The sequence below is a fragment of the Asterias amurensis genome, chromosome 3 (assembly GCF_032118995.1).
Source record: "Asterias amurensis chromosome 3, ASM3211899v1".
Taxonomy (NCBI): domain Eukaryota; kingdom Metazoa; phylum Echinodermata; class Asteroidea; order Forcipulatida; family Asteriidae; genus Asterias; species Asterias amurensis.
The window spans coordinates 7,163,511-7,184,846 of NC_092650.1; the positions used below are offsets into that span (position 1 = coordinate 7,163,511).

The following is a 21,336-nucleotide window of genomic DNA, read 5'->3' on the forward strand; positions in this document are numbered from 1 at the left end:
AAAATTTGGGCTCGATTGGTCATCGAAGTTGTGAGAAAATGATGAAAGAAAAAACACCCTTATAGGACGAATTTGTGTGCTTTCAGATAGGGATAAAAGACTTCTAGCTAGAAGTCTTTTAATATTTTAGTGAAAAATTACCTCTTTCTCAAAAACTACGTTACTTCAAAGGGAGTAGTTCCCACAATGTTTTATACTATCAATAGCTCTCCAATGCTCGTTACCAAGTCAGTTTTAAATTAATATTTGTTTTGAGTAATTACCGAACATGTACTTTCCCTTTAAAGCGTCTGGTCACTTTTTGTAGGACAGAAAACACAATGTCCACAAATTTACATTAAACTTACACAGTTTTAAGAGAATTATGGTAGAAAGCTTCCCTCAAAATATTACTTACTTTGGTACTGTATTTTTTGAGAAATGGGTAAAACAATTCGCAGTCAGACGAAAATTATTCTAGCATGTACACATGTGTGTAAAAAGTATTTTCATGATAATGTTTTGGTAATTTCTCAAAAACTACAGAGCTCTACAGCAAGTACAATTTCAAGGGAAGCCTTATGCTTTACATTATCTTTAAACTGTGTAAGTTTAATGTAAATCTGTGGACTTTGTGTTTTGTGTTACAAAAAGTTCCTAATTAAGCGCAGTGTGGGTTTGAGTCCTGGTCATGACACTTGTGTCCTTGAGCAAAACACCTAACCATTAGTGCTGCATCCTTGTGTATTGCATGTAAAAGTGCACTTATCGAATAAAAGAATGGGTTCGCCCCAATGTTTTTGGTTTGATTGGCTGCATATTGCACCACGGCACCTTTTAAACCGTTACATGGTGCTATAAAGTGGTCTCATACATAATAATAATAATAATAATACACGGTTTTATATAGCGCTTTTTCACGGGGTGTCTCAAAGCGCTTCCGACATTATTACCCCATGTCACTGGGCCTTAAATCATTCCTTTAACCATCTCAGCTCCCTGGGGAGTATACAGCCATGTACTTCAAGCTTCACAATACCTTACAGGAAAATACTGAATGTAAGCATCTTGAGCGTCACTGAGTGAGGGATATGAAGGCTATATAAGAAGCCATTATTGTTATATTATTAATAATAAGTAGGGTGCACCTAGCCAATACCACAATTCACAATTTCGGATAGTTGAAAATACCTTAAAATTGGGTAAATGCTTTTAATCCTGGAAAAAAAATTACTCCTTATAAACTGTCTGGAGTTTACTTTTTTAAATTCTCAACTTACTTTGCAGATCATCCAGGTCATCACATGGAGAGGAATCAGTTTTCCTCGCACAGGGCTTCTAAACCAGCAGACACAAGCAGCTCCTCATTCGCTGAGCTGGACGAGTACTCAGCCGGCCGAGAATCCCTACCGATGGCCAGCCTCTACTTCAGAGTCGCAAACCCCGAAGGCTCCGACGCCACCATGGACGGCCAGACATTCCGTCCAAGTCTCTCACTCAGGAGTCTATCAAATGACCCCCAGATGGCTTCTTTGAATCTCGGTGACCTCTCCTTGGTGGACGTCGATGACCGTTCCAGAGGCATCTCCAGATTTGACAGGTCTAGCGATGCAGACAAGACTCCTGTTAACCAGGCATCTGGAGAGACACCGACTGCTTCGCCATTAAAACCTAACCTGAAAGTGCAACCTTTCCAAGATACCGCCACCCCACTCCCAAGACAGATTGCCATGCTTAGGGAGGAGAGTGAGCCGGATGGGATTAGAACACCCCCAATAGCTACCTCTGCTATTGCTGCAGCCATAGCCAGTGCTTCAAGCTGTACAAAACCCGAGGAGCTCGCTGCAATGGTCCTTGCACTCTCCAGAAAACAACGAAGTCAACAAAGCAGCCAAGCTCTCAGACAAAAATCACAGCCTGTAATCAGAACATCAGTTGATGCTTTTAACGATAAGGATACTCTGAATAAGAAGTCACCCAGAACAACAAGAAGTGCTTCAAAATCCCAAACAGCGCAGCTCAACTTGCAAGACTCGAGTTACATGGGTTTCCTAGGTCACTCTGAGATGTCAAGAAAAGTTCATACTTCACCAAAAGCTACCAGTAATGAACCTGGGACAATGGTAGTCCCAGAGAGACCCAGAAATGTTGCACCTGGCACTGAGTCAAGATCTTATCCGCATCTTATTGATAAAATTCCCCCCAAATTGAAGGATAGTGAGATGCAGGCATTAACTGAATCAACATCTCTTGAACATCTTTCAAGAACATCTGAAGGGAGTGCTGATTTAAGTAGATCGGACCATTTCAAAAGTAGAACATACACTCCAATAGGAGAAACTCTTGAAGGTGCTGCTACCAAGAAACGATCGACCAGTTGCAGTGTCGCCAGCTCGACATCAACCGAGAAGGGTCCTAGCAGGCAAAATACTCCACAGGATTACCTTGAAAACAGCGTCATGAATGAAGTACGTGGTTTTGATTTGTCGTTTGACTCTCGCATGCGAGTTCACACGGAGCGTCTAAAGAATATACAACGAGCCCAGGAATTGGAGGCTGGAACCAGAAGTGCTGGGAGAGACTCTTTAGAGTCGTTGGACAGTGACACTTTGATTTGGACCCCACGATCATCAGAAGAAAGTCGAGATACAGAGAAGAAATCTAGAAAGCAGTTGATTGAACTAGAAAACACTGATGATGGTAACACAAAGGTATCTTCAGGTAGTCGACAAGATCTGGAATATATGTTCCAGGGACAAACTGAGAGAACTGAGGATGTAAAGCCTACTCAGAGAGCTTTTCCAAGACATTCACCCAAAGACAACAGAAACCGAAATCGGTCCAGGTCTCCTAGGCCTGTTAAGGAACCAGAGGGTATGGAATTAGGAGTGGCAAGTCATAAAGACTCTGTGACTAGAGGTAGAGTGTCCAGCAATCAGCAATATCTGAAATCTCCTATCAGAACAGACACCTCAAGTCATTTGACTAATGGTCATTCTAAAAGGACTGCAAATAAACCCAGAAGCCCCGGGAGAGGTGCGAGTGTTTCACCAAAAGAAAGCAGACATGAAATTATTCGCCATACAGGAGCTCAGAATGGTGATTCCTCATCAGATGATGAGAATGATGGCTTGTCAAGGAGACAGCTATCACGTAATTATCGTAAGCCTAGTAGACGAACAAGTCAGAAAACCATGAATGAAGAAGCAGACAAACAGATGTCTGATGTCAGGCCTTCCTCACCTTCACTGAAACAAACTAAATATCAAACACCCACAGAGGATTTTAGAAGCAAGGCACGGCTTGAATTAAGCCATGATCCTTCAACAGAAAATATTTCAACCAAAGTGAAAAGTAGACTCTCAGCATCTCCAGATACACCTAGAACACCAGGTGCTAATAAGATGTCAGTTTCCCCTCGCTCAGCAAGTAGTAGTTTCAGCGAGTCAGCCACTCAAACTAGTGACAATGACACCCAGACTGTAGACACCTCGAATTTGTCTAAACCTCCTACATCCCTGCAATATGGTCCCCCAATATCATCCTTCCAACCATATCCTGAAAGATCACGTATATCAACTCATTCAACATCCACAACCCCGACTCTTCTGACTAGCCAGAGTCTCTTGACAGATGCCCTCTTGAAGCAGTACCTGAATGAACAGGCAGTTACATCTAGACCAGCAAACACTCTATCAGTAGCTCCCTCCTATGTCAGCGGTCAGTTGATGAAGACACTAGATGCAATTCAGAAAGGCACAAACTTACAACCAACGCTGGTCAGTGCAACAAACCCTCCGTATGTGTCGTCACAGCCTTCCGATCTTGGCTTGATGCAGACCCTTCCGAATCTGACCATCAACACGGCTCAGACTGCTCCATCGTTTAGCCTGTTGCAACGTCTAGATTCGCCAAACCTTAACACAGCAAACCACCCTCTTCTCACAAGCACTAGAGATCTGGGACCTATGCTGGAGAGAGTCACTCTCGCTGGTCAAACTAACACATCATATCCCACTTCTGCCTCAAACTCAGCCTATCCGCCTTCTGCCACCATGCCTGTTTTGCCACTCCAGTCAACCCACACCATTCCTTCCAGTGTGTACGGATATGGAAGCCTAACCGCAAGTAGCTTTGCTTCGCTGCCCAGTTTCCAGGGAGCTGCAATCCAAGGGTATCAAGTGAATACATTGCCGAGCAGACCAGTCACCGCCCAAGATCATGGTAAGTATTTAAGATATCAAACACAACTGTATAATTCTTTGAAATTTTTACCTTCTCATTAGACTGTGGGCCCTTTTAGTGTAAAGCTTTTAGCTTATGAAAAAATTGCATTCAATTCAATATTACTCAATAATTCACAAATGCAAGTTGTGTACCTATACACGTTTGTCATAAAACTCTGCTTGACATGGATGTCGGAAGTTTGAACTGTGAACATTGTTTGGTGCAAGGGAGGATCTCAAACGTCAGAATGGTGGGAACATTGTAATGGGACCGGATAAGTATTCCAGGGAGGGAACACGGACCGTTTCATTGCATTGGAATTAATGCGCGTATTCACTTGTGAAGGATTTCTCTGTTACCTGAGCACAATGATGCGGCCTAGCAGGAATGTTCTTGCTGTCCAAAAGATAGCGAGTGTGTGCCCACGGGTCCGTTCTTTTGCTGCCTGAAAATTCCTGACTTTTGAGACACTCCCAAATGAAGAAAGATTATTAACACTACTTTTTAAAGTTCAAATCGATGTTATTGAAGTACACTTTGAACAGGTTGTTTTATACTGATGTGCTTTATACCTCATTGCTAATGCACTCATTTACTCAAGGACAAAATTATTGGTAAACATCTACTTGTTTTTGATTAAACATTCATAAATACTTAATACAGTATTCTGATTGGTCGAGAGGGCATCACGTGGGGGTGTTTAAACAGATGATATAACACCAGTAAAAAGTGTTTAAACATGGGCGTGACACGCGAGCTTGCACCTGTGCTTATAAGACAGTTTCTTCATTCCTATTGGTCGAGAGCAACGACTGGAACAGTTGTGCCACATCACGCAATACGGTAAAATCTCGGTAAAATTTTGCAGAACCAGGTCTCGGCTGAAACGACTAGTTTCACCACACAACCCTCTTCACCACACATTCATTCCCTTATTTTTTTAAATTCCTTAATGAGTCAATCCCTCTTCCTTTATTTCTGAAAAAGCCATGTCAAACGTCGGACCTCCGCAACCTGTGAGAGTCACAGCACAAGCTGTCAATCCAGTTGTCGTTGGCTCGATTAACATCAAGGGTGTATGTTGCCTGGGGATAGCCAAACAGGCCTTGCTGCCTCTGCAGAACAACGGCCCACGCTGGCTGCAATGCCACATGGAGGTGACATCCGTTAGTGTCAATGGGGAAGAGGTGAGTAGAGAAGAAGCAAGAAAGATGATTTGTAAATTTGTTCAAGCACGAGGCTCAAGTTTTTGTGCTGGACCGCAGGCCAGAGGCTTGGGATTTAACATGAGGCCAGTAAACTCATGACTAGACAAGTCCGACAAGTACTTGTCGACGACCAGTATCCTCATTTGGTGAATCTTAACTAACCCATAAAATAAACCAGGGCCCAATTTCATAGAGTTGCTAAGCACACAAATTTGCTAAGCGTGAAATTTCTTCCTTGATAAAAACAGGATTACCAACCAAATTTTCATATTGCTTGTTACTGATATTCAGCTGTTGTTTGCTTATCCTGAAAATCACGTGGAAATTTGATTGGTAATCCTGGTTTTATCAAGGCAGAAATGTTATGCGAAGCATATTTTTGTGCTTAGCAGCTCTATGAAATTAGGCCCTGTGCAAGTTTAGGTTCAAATGGTCATCGAAGTTGCAAGAAAATAGTGAAAGAAAAACACCCTTGTTGCATAGAATTGTGTTCTTTTTAACACCCGAGAAGGGCTTCTTGCTTGAACTTTCTTGTATCCAAATTTTTTGTTTGAAAGTGACCTCTTTCTTTAAAGTAACCTGACTTCAAAGGGGTCGTTTCTCATAAGGGTTTTATACTATGAATAGCTCTCCAGTCTCTTTACCAAGTAAGTTTTTGTGTCATTAATTTTTGGAGTAATGACGAAAAGTACAGATGATGTGACCTCTGAAGTCACTCGAAAATCAAAACATGATTCGCGCGCATACTGCCAGGCAAAATCTTTGTGTTTTGGCAGCCATCTAAAAAAGTGTATGCAAATCTTATAATGACAACGTGTCTTTGCTCGGCGAAACATGACATATACAGTGTTTTGTCAACAGAGGGCGGTTTGAATGTAAACATAGGTCACATCGTCTAAACTGCATTTCATTTTGGTGTTTCTGGTACACATGGTCCAAGCTTATCCATCATTTGTTAAACAAAATGTACACAGTAAGAATTGAAACCAGTGTTTGTGTGCAAAATTTGTCATTGTTTTATAGCTCCCGCCAGACAGCTTGTCTTCGTTTTTGGTGAAACGCCGCACCATCATCAGCCCTCACCACACCGAGGAAGTGAAGATTGTCTTTGTTCCGCACCAACCGGGCATCTACGTGGCCCAGATCCAGGTTAGCTCCAGCCCTGTGGTTGCTGAAGGGGAGGTAGCATCTCTTAGTCAGGGGGTACCTGTTACTGTCTTGGCCAGGGCAGAAAAGCCAAATATTGGGGTAAGTGATTTTATGTTGTGACTGTCTTTTGTCCTTTTTTTCAACTTTTACAATCGAGTGTAGACTATCGAGAGTAAAAACAGCTTAAATTTACATTCATTAATACCTCAGACAGCCATTTAAAACCTTCCAGGGTTGTTGCCTTCGGCTCGAGCCTTTATCATACACTGTACATTAACGACCCTGCCGGTTTTAAACGTCCGGTTAAGAAACTGTCGCTACCCTTTTATTCCCTAAATAATGCGGTTTGAATTTTTTATTTTTTTTTCACTGGAGTGGGATTTTTACCAATGAATCTGTCGGTGCTCTACCTACTGTGCTATTGTTTAATATATTGGCGATCTTGGGCGGTGTTGTCAATCAGACACCATGCAATCACCTTAAGGGGATGCAACTTTTTTATTTGACAAACCAATGATGCCTCATAAGTAAACTAAATTACTCTAGCTTGCAAGTATGAGGAAATATGCTACATTTATGTGAACCAGACACATCAGGGTTTACCCCTACTCTTCCACGATGATTAGTCCTAGGTTATTATTTCTTATTTCGAACCCACACTCTGCTGATCAGAACCTCCAGCAGAGTTTGAGTCCTTTTTCTTTTTACCACTCGGCCACAAAATGCCACAAATGTGACTTCAATCTACCAGTTTATCTTCCCTACACATCGTCCCTCCCCTCCTGTAAAAAGCAAAACCAAACAAAAGCACAATATACCGACTTTTCATCTATTTAAAACTTGCTGTGATTATTTTGGTTCTCAAGGTCAAAGGTGCTCAGAATGGTACCCTGGACCTTGGTGTGCTGAGCTATGGTAAGGAGAGATCGGCTCCCATCTATCTCGTCAACAAGGGCTCATCCAGGGTTCCTCTACAGCTTCTCATCAAAGTAGTAAGTAACATTCAGCTTTTCATTTAGGTTTATTTTCAGTTAGGCCTTTTGCTTTAGCTTCTTGTGTAAAGTTGCTCACCGGGCTAGTGAACTGTGCATTTATCTTTAAAATTCTCCTTGAGTCTTCAAATTTTCTTGAATGAAGTATAAAGCAGTCACAAAAAATTGTAGTTTTGTAATTCTTGACAATGCACAGTCTGTAAATCTTCTGAATTGTAAACATCTAAGAGGATCCAGGTCTTGAAGAAGGAGGAATCCAGGCTCACAAGCATTTCTCAGAAATTTGTACACTCAAATCTCTCAAACAAATTTCTGCTTTTTAAAAATGTTTACGGGGAAGCCTGAAGCCCTAATGTAGCCTAGGCAATTAAGTGAGATTTTGTTTACTAAGGTGCACCACTAATACAGCGCCCAATTTCATAGAGCTGCCTAAACCGCAAAGAGTATCTAAGCATAGCAAAATTATGCTCGCCAGATTCAGGTTACCAGCCAAAAAACCATGTCTCATGTAACATTTGTTAGTGGTATCCTTCTCATTTGTGCTTAATAGCAGAACATGGTTGCTAAGCGATATCTTCTGCGTCAGCAGCTCGATGAAATTGGGCTGTGGTCTTTGACTTAATGAAATAAACCATAGAGTAGCAAGTTTCGGCAACTTACTTGAAGTAAAACTCCTCTGAAGATAATGTTAAAAATTGATTCATAAATACCCCAGACAGTTTCTCTACTCCTAATGGTGGAGTGTGCATTAAACCTTTTGTTAATGCACACTGGAGCTCTGTTTATGCACACTGAGCTGACCTCGCGTGTCGGGCGCGCAAGATTATCACGTGGAACGTGCAAATCATAGCTATCAGCGCGTTATCTAAGCGCGCACGCGCGTACACACAACCCCCGCGCCTGGCACAGATTCTTCACAAAGTTTTGGAAAATAAATATATAAAACCTTGAATTGTCAATTGTTAAAGTGTCTATAACTGTATTTGTTTACGTTTTTTAACAAAAGGGCATTTATGAATGGGAATAAAAGAGTAGTGACTCGTTCTTCAACGTCCAGTTAAAACCTTGCAGACTCATTGCCGTGCGATAATCGGCTCGGGCCTTTATCGCACGGCCGCCGACCCTGCCGGCTTTAAACGGACGTTGAAGAACTCGTCGCTACCCTTTTATTCCCTTATTTAATGACAAGTTTCAAAGACGTCCACCGGGATTTTTACCATCCTTCTTCACATGTTTACGATTAATTAGTTGTAATGTTTTTGTTTTTACTGTGTAGAACTCCTCCGCATGGCATTCCTTCTATCTCCACACTGGAGACTCGACGAAAACCAACCCTGAACACTCGTCCAGTCTGAACCTTCCCACCCACCTGACCCTTGAGGGCCAGAACGACACGGTAACCCTCTGGGTCCACTTCCGGGCAACTCCGAGGGACAAAGCCGGCTCACCTGGGGCACTGGGCGCCCCGGAGCAGGTTTCAGCCAAGATGGAGGTGTTCTTAGATGTACCCGATGGAGGTGTTGCCATCACCAGCGTGGCGCTGAGGGCAACTGTTGGTCTAGCAAAGCTGAATATACCCAGGGCTTTAACGGTAAGTTCAGAATCTTACCCAATAATACTTTACAATCAATAATGTTTTATACAAACAAACTTCTGCCGGTAGATTGTTTTAAAGACAGTGGACACTATTGGTAATTGTCAAAGACTAGCCTTCACAGTTGGTGTATCTCAACATATGCATAAAATAACAAACTTGTGAAAATTTGAGCTCAATCAGTCATCGAACTTGAGAGATAAAAATGAAAGAAAAAACCACCCTTGTCACACGAAGTTGTGTGCGTTTAGATGGTTGATTTTGAGACCTCAAGTTCTAAATCTGAGGTCTCCAAATCAAATTTGTGGAAAATTACTTCTTTGTCGAAAACTATGGCACTTCAGAGGGTGCCGTTTTTCACAATGTTTTATACCATCAACCTCTCCCCATTACTCGTCACCAAGAAAGGTTTTATGCTAATAATTATTTTGAGTAATTACCAATAGTGTCCACTGCCTTTAAAACTGGTGGCCTGTAACTTGCTGTACATGGATGACAAGGCCTGGTATATGCCTGGCACAAACATGTACAACAACAATAATGGGTCTCATGTCCCATGGCAATTCGGCTGCCTCGCTCACATGTGCCTTCGAAAATTTTCCTCTTGTTTTTTTCTACGGGCAGTTGCATGCCTGCATGTACAATTTGATAATGATTTTTTTTTTTTTTTTTTTACTATTAAGCAATGATAGTTTTATTTTTGTTTAACATTATAGAAAGAGATTACTTTCAAGTCCCACGGTGGGGAACACACCGGCCGTATGCTACCCCTCAAGAACACCGGCAACATCCACCTAGACACTGAGCTGTCTGTGTTCTCTGCCCAGGGGGTATTCACCGTGGTACCCCAGACCGTCCTGCTAGCCCCGGATCAAGAGGTCAATGTACTGGTTAAATACACACCAAAGGAGCTACCTTCTCTAGACACTGGGTGAGTTTTTCTTTGGTATGGTGGTGTCTTTGAAAGAAGAAAGGATTTTTTTATTGGGGGGGGGGATTTTGGTGTCAAGATATAAATTGTTTCCTACAAAAACAAACAATATTGGTTGTAAACAAGTTGTTAAAATAGATGTTAAATTTGCATCGGGGATATTACTTTTGGTTTTTACCCATACACCGATGTGTGTAAGCACTGTATACTCAGTATTTTCCCCGAGTCCTGTGAAAAAATATCACATGCATATAACTTGTTGTTGTAGGCGTTGTCGTCGGTTTCGTTGTTGAAGTCATTGTTGTACTTGTTGTTGTTGTTGTTGTTATTGTTATTTTATAAGGCAAAGCCAAGTGAAATGAAAATAGTCAGCGAAGGACTCTCAGAGAAGCGAACTTAATCACTTCACTAGTAGAGACACCAATGGAGAGAAGACAATGAAGGAAGTTTCAATTTTAGATGTGGGAGGAAAACCCCCAGAGAATTATTCCAGCGAAAACCAACGCAGTCGGGCTGCGACTTAAATCCTAATCCCCATATAGTGTCCTCGGCATGATTCCCAAAGCAAGAAGGCAAAGCAAGATACCACTACGCCAACCTTCAAGATCTTGGTTTATGTGTATAAATGCCTCAACAACACAGCTCCTGGCTATTTATCCTCTTGCCTGTCTCTCCATCGGCCTGGCCGCTCAAGTCTACGCTCAGCATCCGACACTACTAGCCTCATGGAACCTAACTCAATCAAGCTTCTTAAGTCAGCCTCAAGTCGCACATTCTCACATTTTGCTCCACACACCTGGAATTCACTCTCCACCTCAATCAGGAAATCCAACTCTTTTCCAACATTTAAAAAATTGTATCAAACATTCTGTATATCCTATCTGATGCGCTGCGTTCTTGACATAGTGGCGCTATAAAAATGCCCTATATGTATGTATGTATTGACCGAGATTGCATTTAAGTAAGTTTTGATGTTTGATTTTTATTGTATTTTGTCTCCAAGGCAACTGACAATGTGCGCCAGACCCGATGGTCCGTCTTATGAGGTGATGCTCCGTGGGGAGGCAGTGGAGAAAACCCTTGACGACAACAAGCCTAACTTTCTGGTCAACCGTCACTTCATCTCTTGGGGAGGGGTTCCCATAGGCAGGGCTTTGTAAGTTTTCTAAATAATCATCTTTGAAAGTAATGTATCGATTGGCAATCACTCTTCAAATAAATGACAAGGAAAACAATTGGTTAGAATTAGAAGCCTATACAGCAGCTTTCGAAAGTACAAAGCACTTTGAGAAACATTTCACTTCAAAGTAGTGTTATTTTATGTTATTTTATGTTATTTTATGTGTAATATTGTTATTTTTTACTCTTTGCTGTTTTTCCTGATCGTGCTGATTTTTATGTGGTTGTAGATTTTTGTAATGCGCTTTTGGACATTTTATGGTGAAACACTCACAAATGTGATTTAAGTATTATTATTATAAGAGGTGTTAAGAGTATCATTATTGTTAGCAATTTTACTTTTTTTACCCTTACACCGCTGTGCGTTAGCACTGTACTACATTGTTCGACAGTGCTATCACACATCGATGTATGGGTAAAAACCAAAATTAATATTCTTTAACCCTGATGCAAATTTAACATCTCTTACATTATTATTTTTGATGTGGTTATGAAAAAATGATATCAGTTTTTATTCGCTGAAATTTGAACCCGAGAATCGTTCCTGTCAGAAACATTTGTCTGATTATGGTTGGTTTCTTGTTGGTTTTTACTGCGCCTTGAACACCCAGCAGGGTGGATACATGCGCATTACAAGTCTTATTATTGTTGTTATTATTATTATTATAAAGACAGACTTCTCTGCCTGCTTGGATATAATGCTCCGGTTTATCGATGATATCTCAAAATCTTTCACCTCTTGGGCGACTCATTTGGCTTGATCACACCACATTTTACTGACTCTGTATTCTCTTTTTCCCCCACTGCTATATCATTGCAGACAGCAGAAGCTAACAATCCGCAGCTGCGCCAAGGAAGAGGAGTTGAAACTCAGACTCTACATATCAGGCGCAAAAGCTCAGTTCCAGGTAAAGAACTTTCTCAGATCATAGAGGTCAAAAGTCATCGTATTGCTGTTGACGTAACGTAATCACATATATTTTAAAGGCAGTGGACACTATTGGTAATTACTCAAAATAATTATTAGCATAAAACTTACTTGGTAACGAGTAATGGGGAGCCTTTGATCAAATCAAGCATCTGAAAGCACACAACTTCATGTGACAAGGGTGATTTTTCTTTCGTTTTACATTATTACATTGTATCTCGCAACTTTGACGACCAATTGAGCTCAAATTTTTCAGGTTTGTTATTTTATGCATATGTTGAGATACACCATGTGAGAAGACTGGCCTTTGACAATTACCAACCGTGTCTAGTGTCTTTAATAAGCATGGGTTGAAAACAAAAAACATACTGTAGCGGGATTTGAACCTGCAACCAGATTGTTGCCAGCGCTCTACCAACTAAGCTATTCAGCCCTATTCAATCTCCCTATCAGTCAATACCTTTTTAAAATCTATTTTGACTTGTCATGAACTAATGTCTCCACCACCCATTTCCCCCTCTGCCTCAGCTCTTGAATGCCTTTGGTTCCGGTGAATGGTCGACGGATAACAACCAGTACGTGACTCTCAAGCCACAGGAGGACATGCTGGTTCACGTTCTCTACTCTCCGACAACCATTGCAACCAGTCAGGCCAAACTGAGCATTAAGCCACAGAATAGCAACTTCAAATACAATGTAAGTTACCACTAACAAAGTATAAACGCAGGAGGAGAAGAATTTTGGTTAGGCCGGGTGTCATCCATTCTTGGGTTATTGACTGTAAAATTTATAGGGTTTGGGTACTTTTGGCATGACACAAAACACAAGCATCCAAAGATTTTTTATTAAACTTACATGTGTTAAAGCCATTGGACACTTTCGGTACAGAAATAAAATTAAAAGTTAAAAGATTTTCAAATAACTTAAAGGGTTTACAGAAGGTCATGGTGAAAGACTTCCCTTGAAATAGTATTCCATGAAATGCTTTACTTTTTGAGAAAACATCAAAACAATATCAATTCTCGATATCGAGTCGTACGGATTTGTTGTAAACACATGTCATGACACCGCGAAACCTGAGGATACAAGGGTGTTTTTTTTTTCTCCCGACTCCGATGACCGATTGAGCCTAAATTTTCACAGGTTTGTTACTCTTATAGAAATTGTGATACACGAAGTATGGGCCTTGGACATACTGTTTACCGAAAGTGTCCAATGGCTTTAAACATGGTAGAAAGCTTCCCTTAAATTTTACTTGCTGAGGTGCTGTAGTTTTTGAGAAATTAGTAAAGCAATTTCTTGAAAATAGTTTTTGTCTCGGTGAAGCACAAAGGATTTACGCGACTCTCGTAAAAAACACTGCTCTAAAGGGAAGGTAAACGTTTGGTAATTACTTATATAACAAATATTAACTTAAAAACTGACTTGGTAATGTGCATTGTGAGAAACGGCTCCCTCTGAAGTAGCATAGATTTTGAGAAAGAGGTAATTTCTCATCTATCTGAAAACACACAAATTCGTCCAACAAGGGTGTTTTTTTTTCTCTCTCATCATTTTCTCGCAACTTCCATGACCAATTTAGCTCAAGTTTTTACAGGCTTGTTATTTAATGCTTATGTTGGGATACACTAAGTGAGAAGACTGGTCTTCGACAATTACCAAACGTGTACCTTCCCTTTAAACTACTTTTCAGTCATAGTTTGATTTTATTCCAGGTCATAGATTTGTTTAGTTTCAGACCACTCTGTTAGCAATCACTCTCAACCCCTGCATCAAATCAACTCTTAAATATTTGGACTATTTTTAAACGATTCTGTGACCATTAACACCCTCATCGATACCCTGTTGGTGTTTCTGCGTTTTGTTTGCTCAGGTTCCACTTAGCGGCTATGGAGGTGTGAGTAAACTAATCGTGGAGGACGTCCATGAATCAGAGCATGGTTGCTATGGTATCAACGTCGGCCATGTTACAAGCAGCAACAACCCCATTGTCTGTACGATCACCGTTTCAAACATCGGAAGGAGAAGTGCCTTTGTGAAAGCAATTGGTTTCCAAGGTAGACACTTAATGATATTTACTCATTTGGAATGAGTAAAGTTTTCATTCAAAAATTTTTTTTTTTCAGCATGTATTCCGACAAAATTGTGAATATTTATGGCTGCGTTTGATTAGCTTCCCTGTGTCGATCCCCCTATGCTCATTGGGTTGAGCCCCTGACAACAGCTAATCGAACGATCATTCGCCCTCTCTTGGTGACATCGTGCACCTCGGGCCAGCCCCCAGTGACCCGCTCCACAAGCAGGGCGCTTGGGGCTGACCTGGGTGAGCCCCCTGGAATGATGTCAAAGCTATTCGAACGCACCGGGGAAGATCAGGGTCGACCCAGGAAGCTTATCGAGCACACCCTATGTTTCTATCATTCTTTACACATTAAGAGCACCGAATCCAAACTCTGGTGTTTCTGATCAGCAGAGTGTGGGTTCGAATCCCCAGCCATGACACTTGTGTCCTTAAGCAAGACACTTTACCATTGTTTCGTCCTTCGGATGGGACGTAAAGCCGTTGGTCCCATGTATTGTGTGTAACGCCTGAAAAGAACCCAGTGCACTTATCGAAAAGAGAAGGGGTAGTGGCTGCTTAATGCGCGCGCCGTGGCACCTTGTAAACCCTTTTACATGTAAGTGCTACATAATTGGGTCTCAGAATCCATCACTGCAATAACTTAATCTTTCTGAAAGTTTGTGTAATTATACTCAGCGCCTTGAGTATCTTGTTTGGTAGATACGTGCGCTTTATAAAACTTCAATATTATTATTATTATTAAACAATGTATACTCGGCGCCTTGAGTACCTTGTTTGGTAGATACGTGCGCTTTATAAGACTTTGATATTATTATTATTATTATTATAGATGATCAAGGCAGGGATAAACTACGAACCAGCCAGCTCCGGGTCGAGCCAGATGAGTTCATCCTCCCAGAGAAGCATCGGAAGACTCTGACTGTGACTCTCCACACAAATAAGATGGACACCAACACTAGACCTGTAGGGAAGGAAGGCATCTTGGCTGCTATTGGGCTCTTTTATGGAGATGAGATCTCCAGACAGCAATATAGAAGGTCAGTAAGATGAGGGGGCTTCAATTTCAAATGTGGTTTTGTATTGCAACAATTTTTCAATAAATATGGTTTACAAAAAAAGTCAGGGGGAAGTGTACAAGTTTCTAATCTTGTGGTCGATCCCTTGTGGTTTGTAACATTTTGAGTCTATAATGGGGTAAAATGTAACTTGATCTGTTACTCTTTCATAGCGAAATGTGAAATGCGACGTCAGCGGACATAAAAAAGGAATGGGCCTGTACAAAACTAAGCAATTTTGTGTGTGCGGACAAATTATTGAATGCAATGCCCTTTTAGTTGAGTATTATCAAAACTCAGGAATTCCCTTATTTGCTGTAGTTATAACGTTGTTACTTTTTTGTAAAACAGAGCATTGAAACGCAGTGAGAGCGAGAAAGTCAGTCTGTCTACCCACAACCCACTGAGTGATGTCACATTTGATCGACCCTTCACTGGAGAGGCCAAAGTAAATGAAGGTAATGACTTTATCATATTATATTTAAAGGCAGTGGACACTATTGATAATTGCTCAAAATAATAATCAGCATAAAACATTACTTGGTAACGAGTAATGGGGAGAGGTTGGTGGTATAAAACATTGTGAGAAACGGCTCCCTTTGAAGTAACAGAGTTTTTGAGAAAGAAGTAATTTTCCACGAATTTGATTTTGAGACCTCAGATTTAGATTTAGAATTTAGATTTAGGTCTCGAAATCAAGCATCTGGAAGCACACAACTCTGTGTGACAAGGTGTTATTTCTTTCATTATTTTGCAACTTCAATGACCAATTGAGCTCAAGTTTTCACAGGTTTGTTATTTTATGCATATGTTGAGATCCACCAAGTGAGAAGACTGGTCTTTGACAATTACCAATAGTGTCCAGTGTCTTTAAAGCTCTTTGTTACAAGAGGGGTTTTAAAGTCAAGTTCAGTTTTTTGTTGCACTCATTTTTTTAGATAGATAGAGTCCTCATGAAAGTTGAACAAATTGTATAAAGTGTCAAACATATCATTAGTAGTGTAAATTATTTTGCATAATATAGAGCACAATTTGAATCATGGTGTGATTGGACAAATGGATCTGTACGCCTAAAAGAAGAATTTCTGTAACAGTCAAAAGCTCAAACGCGATGCTGTTTGTATAGACGTTGTGACCTGTGACATTACATGAATTCAAAAGATCCACAGAGCCTGGACTTCCTGCAGGCTCTATTTGTACACAGAAGAAAACATAAAATGTTATATTTTATGGAGATTGCACTGTCTAATTCTTATTATTTTTTGATACAATGAAAGGGGGCACATCTCAAAACTTGCCCAGCTTTTACTTTCATAACACTTGGATTTATGTGGAAATTATGACACTTATTGTCAACTTTCCCATATGATCAGTGCAGTATCTTGCCTGCCTGTACATGAAGAAGAACGTTCAAGCAAAAGAACGTACAAGGTCACACTTGTTTTAAACAAAGGCCAAATGGCATGGTCTATTGAATATCGTCGTAATTCAGGAATTAACTGTAAATAACTGTAAATCTTGTGTTTAGGTCAGTTGGTAGAGTGCCGGTGTTCCAGTGGAATACCATCTCCTAGAGATTCTGTCCCCCCATATATATTATGGAAAATTAGCATTGGCTTGAGGAGAAGGAGGATTCAAAAGAGGGCGCCATCAGAAGTAGTTTGTATTTAGTTCGCCACATGGGGGGGGGGGTGGGACACAGAATCTCCTGCCACACCGGCCCGTTAAAGGCACTGTACACGTTTGGTATCCCAGCCTTATCATAAAATAATGAGCCTGTAAAGATTTTGGCTCAATCGGTCATCGAAGTTGTGAGAAAAATATGAAAGAAAAAACGCCTTTGTTGGACGAATTTGTATGCTTTCAGATGGGAATAAAAGTTAGAAGTCTTTTATTATCTTAGTTAGAAATTACTACTTTCCTCGAAAACTATGTTAATTCACAGTGAGCCATTTCTCACAATGTTTTATACCATCAACAGCTCTCCAATGCTCGTTACCAAGTCAGTTTTTAAGTTACTATTTTTTTTTGAGTAATTACTGAACGTGTACCTTCCCTTTGAATACAAAATGATCTGTATTTACAGTGAATGACCTACCATGGAGAAGTGGGGATCTGAATCTATTCTACTGTTGCATATCACGGGTAATGGTTCTACTGAAGGGTAGGATGAACCAGAGTGAGTCTGTAGCCAGCACCAAGAGGCCCTCACTGGCTTCCTTGTCACCAGTCAAATCATCAGGACCTTCCTCCAGGGATGAGGACAGGCTGGCATCCGCTGACCAGTCAAATAGGTGAGATTTTCTGAAAGCATTTATGTGTATAACTGGCAGGCCTGTGAAATCTCTGTTTTTTTTCAATTTCCCATCCACATTTTTTCTGCGGGTTCCGTTTTTTTTCCCGTTCAGTGTTTTTCTTGCGGGCTACATGTTGCCCCATTATGTAACAGAAGCAGGTGAGGACGCTAAACATGTCTGTTCTTTTCTATATTTGACCAGGGCTCAATTTCATAAAGCTTGTAACCACAAAGATGTGCTAATCGCAGAAAAATCTTGCTTAATAGCAAATACTGGGTACCAGCCAAAAAAAAAATAGAGTTGGTTACAACTACATGTAGTGCTCCACTCATTTATTTTCTAAGCAAAGTAATTTTCTAAGCAGTATTTTCTGCTTTAAACAGCTTTATGAACTTTGGCCCTAACTACAAAAGTTTCATGTCTTTTAATGGCACTAAAACCAGAATATAAAATGTGCCATTCTCCTTCCCTAGACCGGTCACAGGAGCCTACACCCCACCGGTCAAAGGCACCCCTAATCCTTGCACATCTACCTCCACCCAACTCAGCCCCACTCGGCCCTCAAGGACAACCTCTTCCTCCGATGTTGTTCTGACCAGCAATGAGGGCAGCAGGATGGATTCATGGAGTGTCCAGCCCCATCAGATGGTCATTACAGCCCCCGGTGCTGGGATCGGAGTGCAGAAGAGCCACAGTATACGAGTCGCTAATCACAGCCCAAGGAAACTAAGGTTAGTTCAATAAGGGAATCAATGTGTGGTGAAGAGGTTTTTAACTAGTGATTTAAACCCACCGAGGCCTGGTTCTTGATAATTTTACTGAGACGAAGTCGAGGTTAATTAACAAGAATCAGGCCTCGGCGGGTTTAAACCACTAGTTGAAAACCGATTCAACACACTTTGATTCCCTTTCATAAATACCTTTTCGGTCAAAAAACATCAACACTTTTTGGTCAAAGACTAAAATAAATACAAACATTTTAATTGTTAAATGATTTCTTTCAACACAACACCCCTCCATCTATGAAATGGTTAGGCCCTCGGGCAAACAACTCCTTATAATGAGATTGCTGTGCGCGTCGCATTGATGTGTGTTAGCACTGTATACTCAGTACTTTTCCGAGTTCGGACAAAACAATAGTTTCAAAGTGTTTCTTTTTTATTTAAACTCAAAATAATTATTAGCATAAAATCTAATTTTGTATTGAGTAATGGGGAGTGTTGATAATATAAACATTGTGAGAAACGGCTCCCTCTGAAGTAACATACATGTAGTTTTTGAGAAAGAAGTCATTTTCCATGCATTTGATTTCGAGACCTCTAAATTAGATTTGGAGGTCTTGAAATCAAGTATTTGAAAGCACACAACTTCATGTGACAAGGGTGTTTTTTCTTTCATTATTATCTCGCAACTTCGACGACCAATTGAGCTTAATTTTTCACAGGTTTGTTATTTTGTGCAGATGTTGAGATACACCAAGTTAGAAGACTGGTCTTTGACAACTACCAACAATGTTCAGTGTCTTTAATATGTTAAATTTGCATCGGGATAAAAAATATATATACATTTTATATTATTACCCCTTACACTGATGTGTGTTAGCACTGTATACTCAGTACTTTTCCCGAGTACGGTGAAAAAGATTGTTTCAAAGTGTTTGGTTTTTATTTAAGTTCATGTCAGGGGCTCACTCGGATGAGCTCACCTGGGTCGACCTGGGGAAGGTAATTAAACGCATCTAAAAACCAAATTTAACTTTTGTTCTAACCATTCAGATTTGAAACTATGCACACGCCGGACTGCCTTATTGTCACCCCTGCGGCGGGAGTGGTGGAGCCCATGAGTCAGCTGCTGGTGCTAGTTAGCTGTAACCCTTCCATTCGGTCCAGAGGGGTGCAGTTACCATGGAGTGGGGCCATTCTGGTAGTTTGTGATGACCAAAAACAGGTAAAACCTTTTACACCAACAATAACAATAAAACGGCTATCTGTTTCAAATTGGTTTAAAAAATGTAACTATACCAAATGTTTTCTTAATAACAAAAATTCTATTTAATGGTTTTTTTTTCATTTCAATATTTTAATAATAGGGCCATATTATGTGGTGTGGTTTAAAACCTTTTGTTGTCATTTTGTTTGTAAAGGAGGTCAAAGTTCAGATCAGGGAAGACTTTGGAATGGACTCTTCTATTATTCCATCACTGGGTAGAATGCAGTCCCTCTCGGACCAGCCGGTCACCCCTGATACATCAATGGTTGCACCTCCAACAGAAACCACCTCTCCTGTTAAGTTACAATCGAAGGCGATTCGTTTTCCGACGACAGTGGTTGGGAATACCTCAGGTACGAAGAACAAAAAGTCAAACAAGAACTAACTATAGTGTAAAAAATAAATTGTGCCCCCCAAAAAACCTACAACTATATAAAGGGTGCTTTCGTTTAGCTTCCCTGGGTCACCCCGGTCTGCCCGGTACATTCGAATAGCTTTGACGGGGCTCATCCGGGTCAGCCCCCAGTGCCCTGCTTGTGGAGTGGGTCACTTGGGGTGACCTGAGGTGCATGCCGTCACCAAGAGAGGGCGAGTGTGATCGTTCGACGAGCTCTTGTCAGGGGCTCACCCGAGTGAGCACCGTGGGTAGACCCAGGGAAGCTAAACGAACGCACCCAATAAGAATTTATGTTTCATAAGCCCTTTTCACTGTTGCCCCAATAAGCGTAGATTTCTTGCGATGAAGTTTACAAATATGCAGATTGTTATTTCTCATCTAACACTTCAGAGTTTTCGCAAGCTTTTACACGACACCATGCATGCCGGTTAATGAATTTATCAACATAGCTGGTTACTACTGAACTATTGAGTCTTCGTTGTTAGTCATTACTAGCACAAATGAATTGATGCTTAGTGTTTGTGCATTGGTCGTTGTGGCAAGCATGCCCCCAGCTTGAACACCAGTAGCCACATCTGTCAAAGTGCAGTTTTTTCCAGCTGCGAGCTAGGATGATTAGCCTCTAAAAAATCAAGATTTCAAATGGGGGGTGGGGGGTGGGGGGGGAGGCATGGACATCAATTCTTAACTAAACCACTGCCCCATAACTAAGGGGAAAACAATATTCAAATTTTTTTTGCATTTTGTAGGAATGGATGTTGCACACAAGGGGCTCAATTTTATTTTTTTAAATTTGTATTTTTTGTCTGGTACCCAGAAGCCACATTAGAGTTTCAGAACAATACATCAGAGCCCCGTCAGTGGTGTCTGTCTTCCTTCGCTCCGACCTACGTCAAGCAAGACAGTGGGGAGATCTACCGAGCGACTTACTCTGCATTCCGATTCACTTGTCAGTACGGAAACCTTGAACCAGGACAGAATATTACGGTAGGTTCTGCGTTAATCTCTTACATGTGTAACAGTTTCTTAATTTTTTATATTTTTATTATTCATATTATTTTATTATTGAGACCAATTCAAGAACTGACTTCGCGGTAGTACAGTTAATTTATGATCCTTTAAGCTAAAGTAGTAGTCCCAGTCAATTTCTAGACCTTCTATCCGGGTAGTAGTTAAAAAGCAGGACAGTTCTTTTCAGAACTGAGAAGTTTCCCAAAGTCTCCTGTACATCCGATAAATCTATCCGCGGTAGTAGAATAACGAAAGACAGTTCTCTAAGAACGAATTGTACCTGGCAAGTAGATACACACATGGTGTTACCGCAAAAC

The 21,336-nt window shown here is 40.8% G+C and overlaps 1 protein-coding gene across 3 annotated transcripts in view; it reads left to right on the top strand.

Moving 5' to 3' along the window:
* LOC139934853 (uncharacterized) overlaps positions 1–21,336 on the top strand; it is a 107,722-nt gene that overhangs the window by 20,143 nt on the left and 66,243 nt on the right. For 2 of the 3 annotated variants that reach the window (XM_071929260.1, XM_071929262.1), the window contains exons 12-28: positions 1,267–4,203; positions 5,194–5,393; positions 6,438–6,662; positions 7,430–7,555; positions 8,832–9,146; positions 9,866–10,080; positions 11,084–11,236; positions 12,080–12,167; positions 12,716–12,883; positions 14,061–14,244; positions 15,100–15,307; positions 15,677–15,783; positions 17,412–17,619; positions 18,096–18,353; positions 19,398–19,569; positions 19,766–19,964; positions 20,826–20,995. In XM_071929260.1, coding sequence (XP_071785361.1) covers positions 1,267–4,203; positions 5,194–5,393; positions 6,438–6,662; positions 7,430–7,555; positions 8,832–9,146; positions 9,866–10,080; positions 11,084–11,236; positions 12,080–12,167; positions 12,716–12,883; positions 14,061–14,244; positions 15,100–15,307; positions 15,677–15,783; positions 17,412–17,619; positions 18,096–18,353; positions 19,398–19,569; positions 19,766–19,964; positions 20,826–20,995 — 5,933 coding nt within the window. The remainder of the gene's footprint in view (positions 1–1,266; positions 4,204–5,193; positions 5,394–6,437; positions 6,663–7,429; positions 7,556–8,831; positions 9,147–9,865; positions 10,081–11,083; positions 11,237–12,079; positions 12,168–12,715; positions 12,884–14,060; positions 14,245–15,099; positions 15,308–15,676; positions 15,784–17,411; positions 17,620–18,095; positions 18,354–19,397; positions 19,570–19,765; positions 19,965–20,825; positions 20,996–21,336) is intronic. The other variant, XM_071929261.1, reaches the window with a different exon arrangement.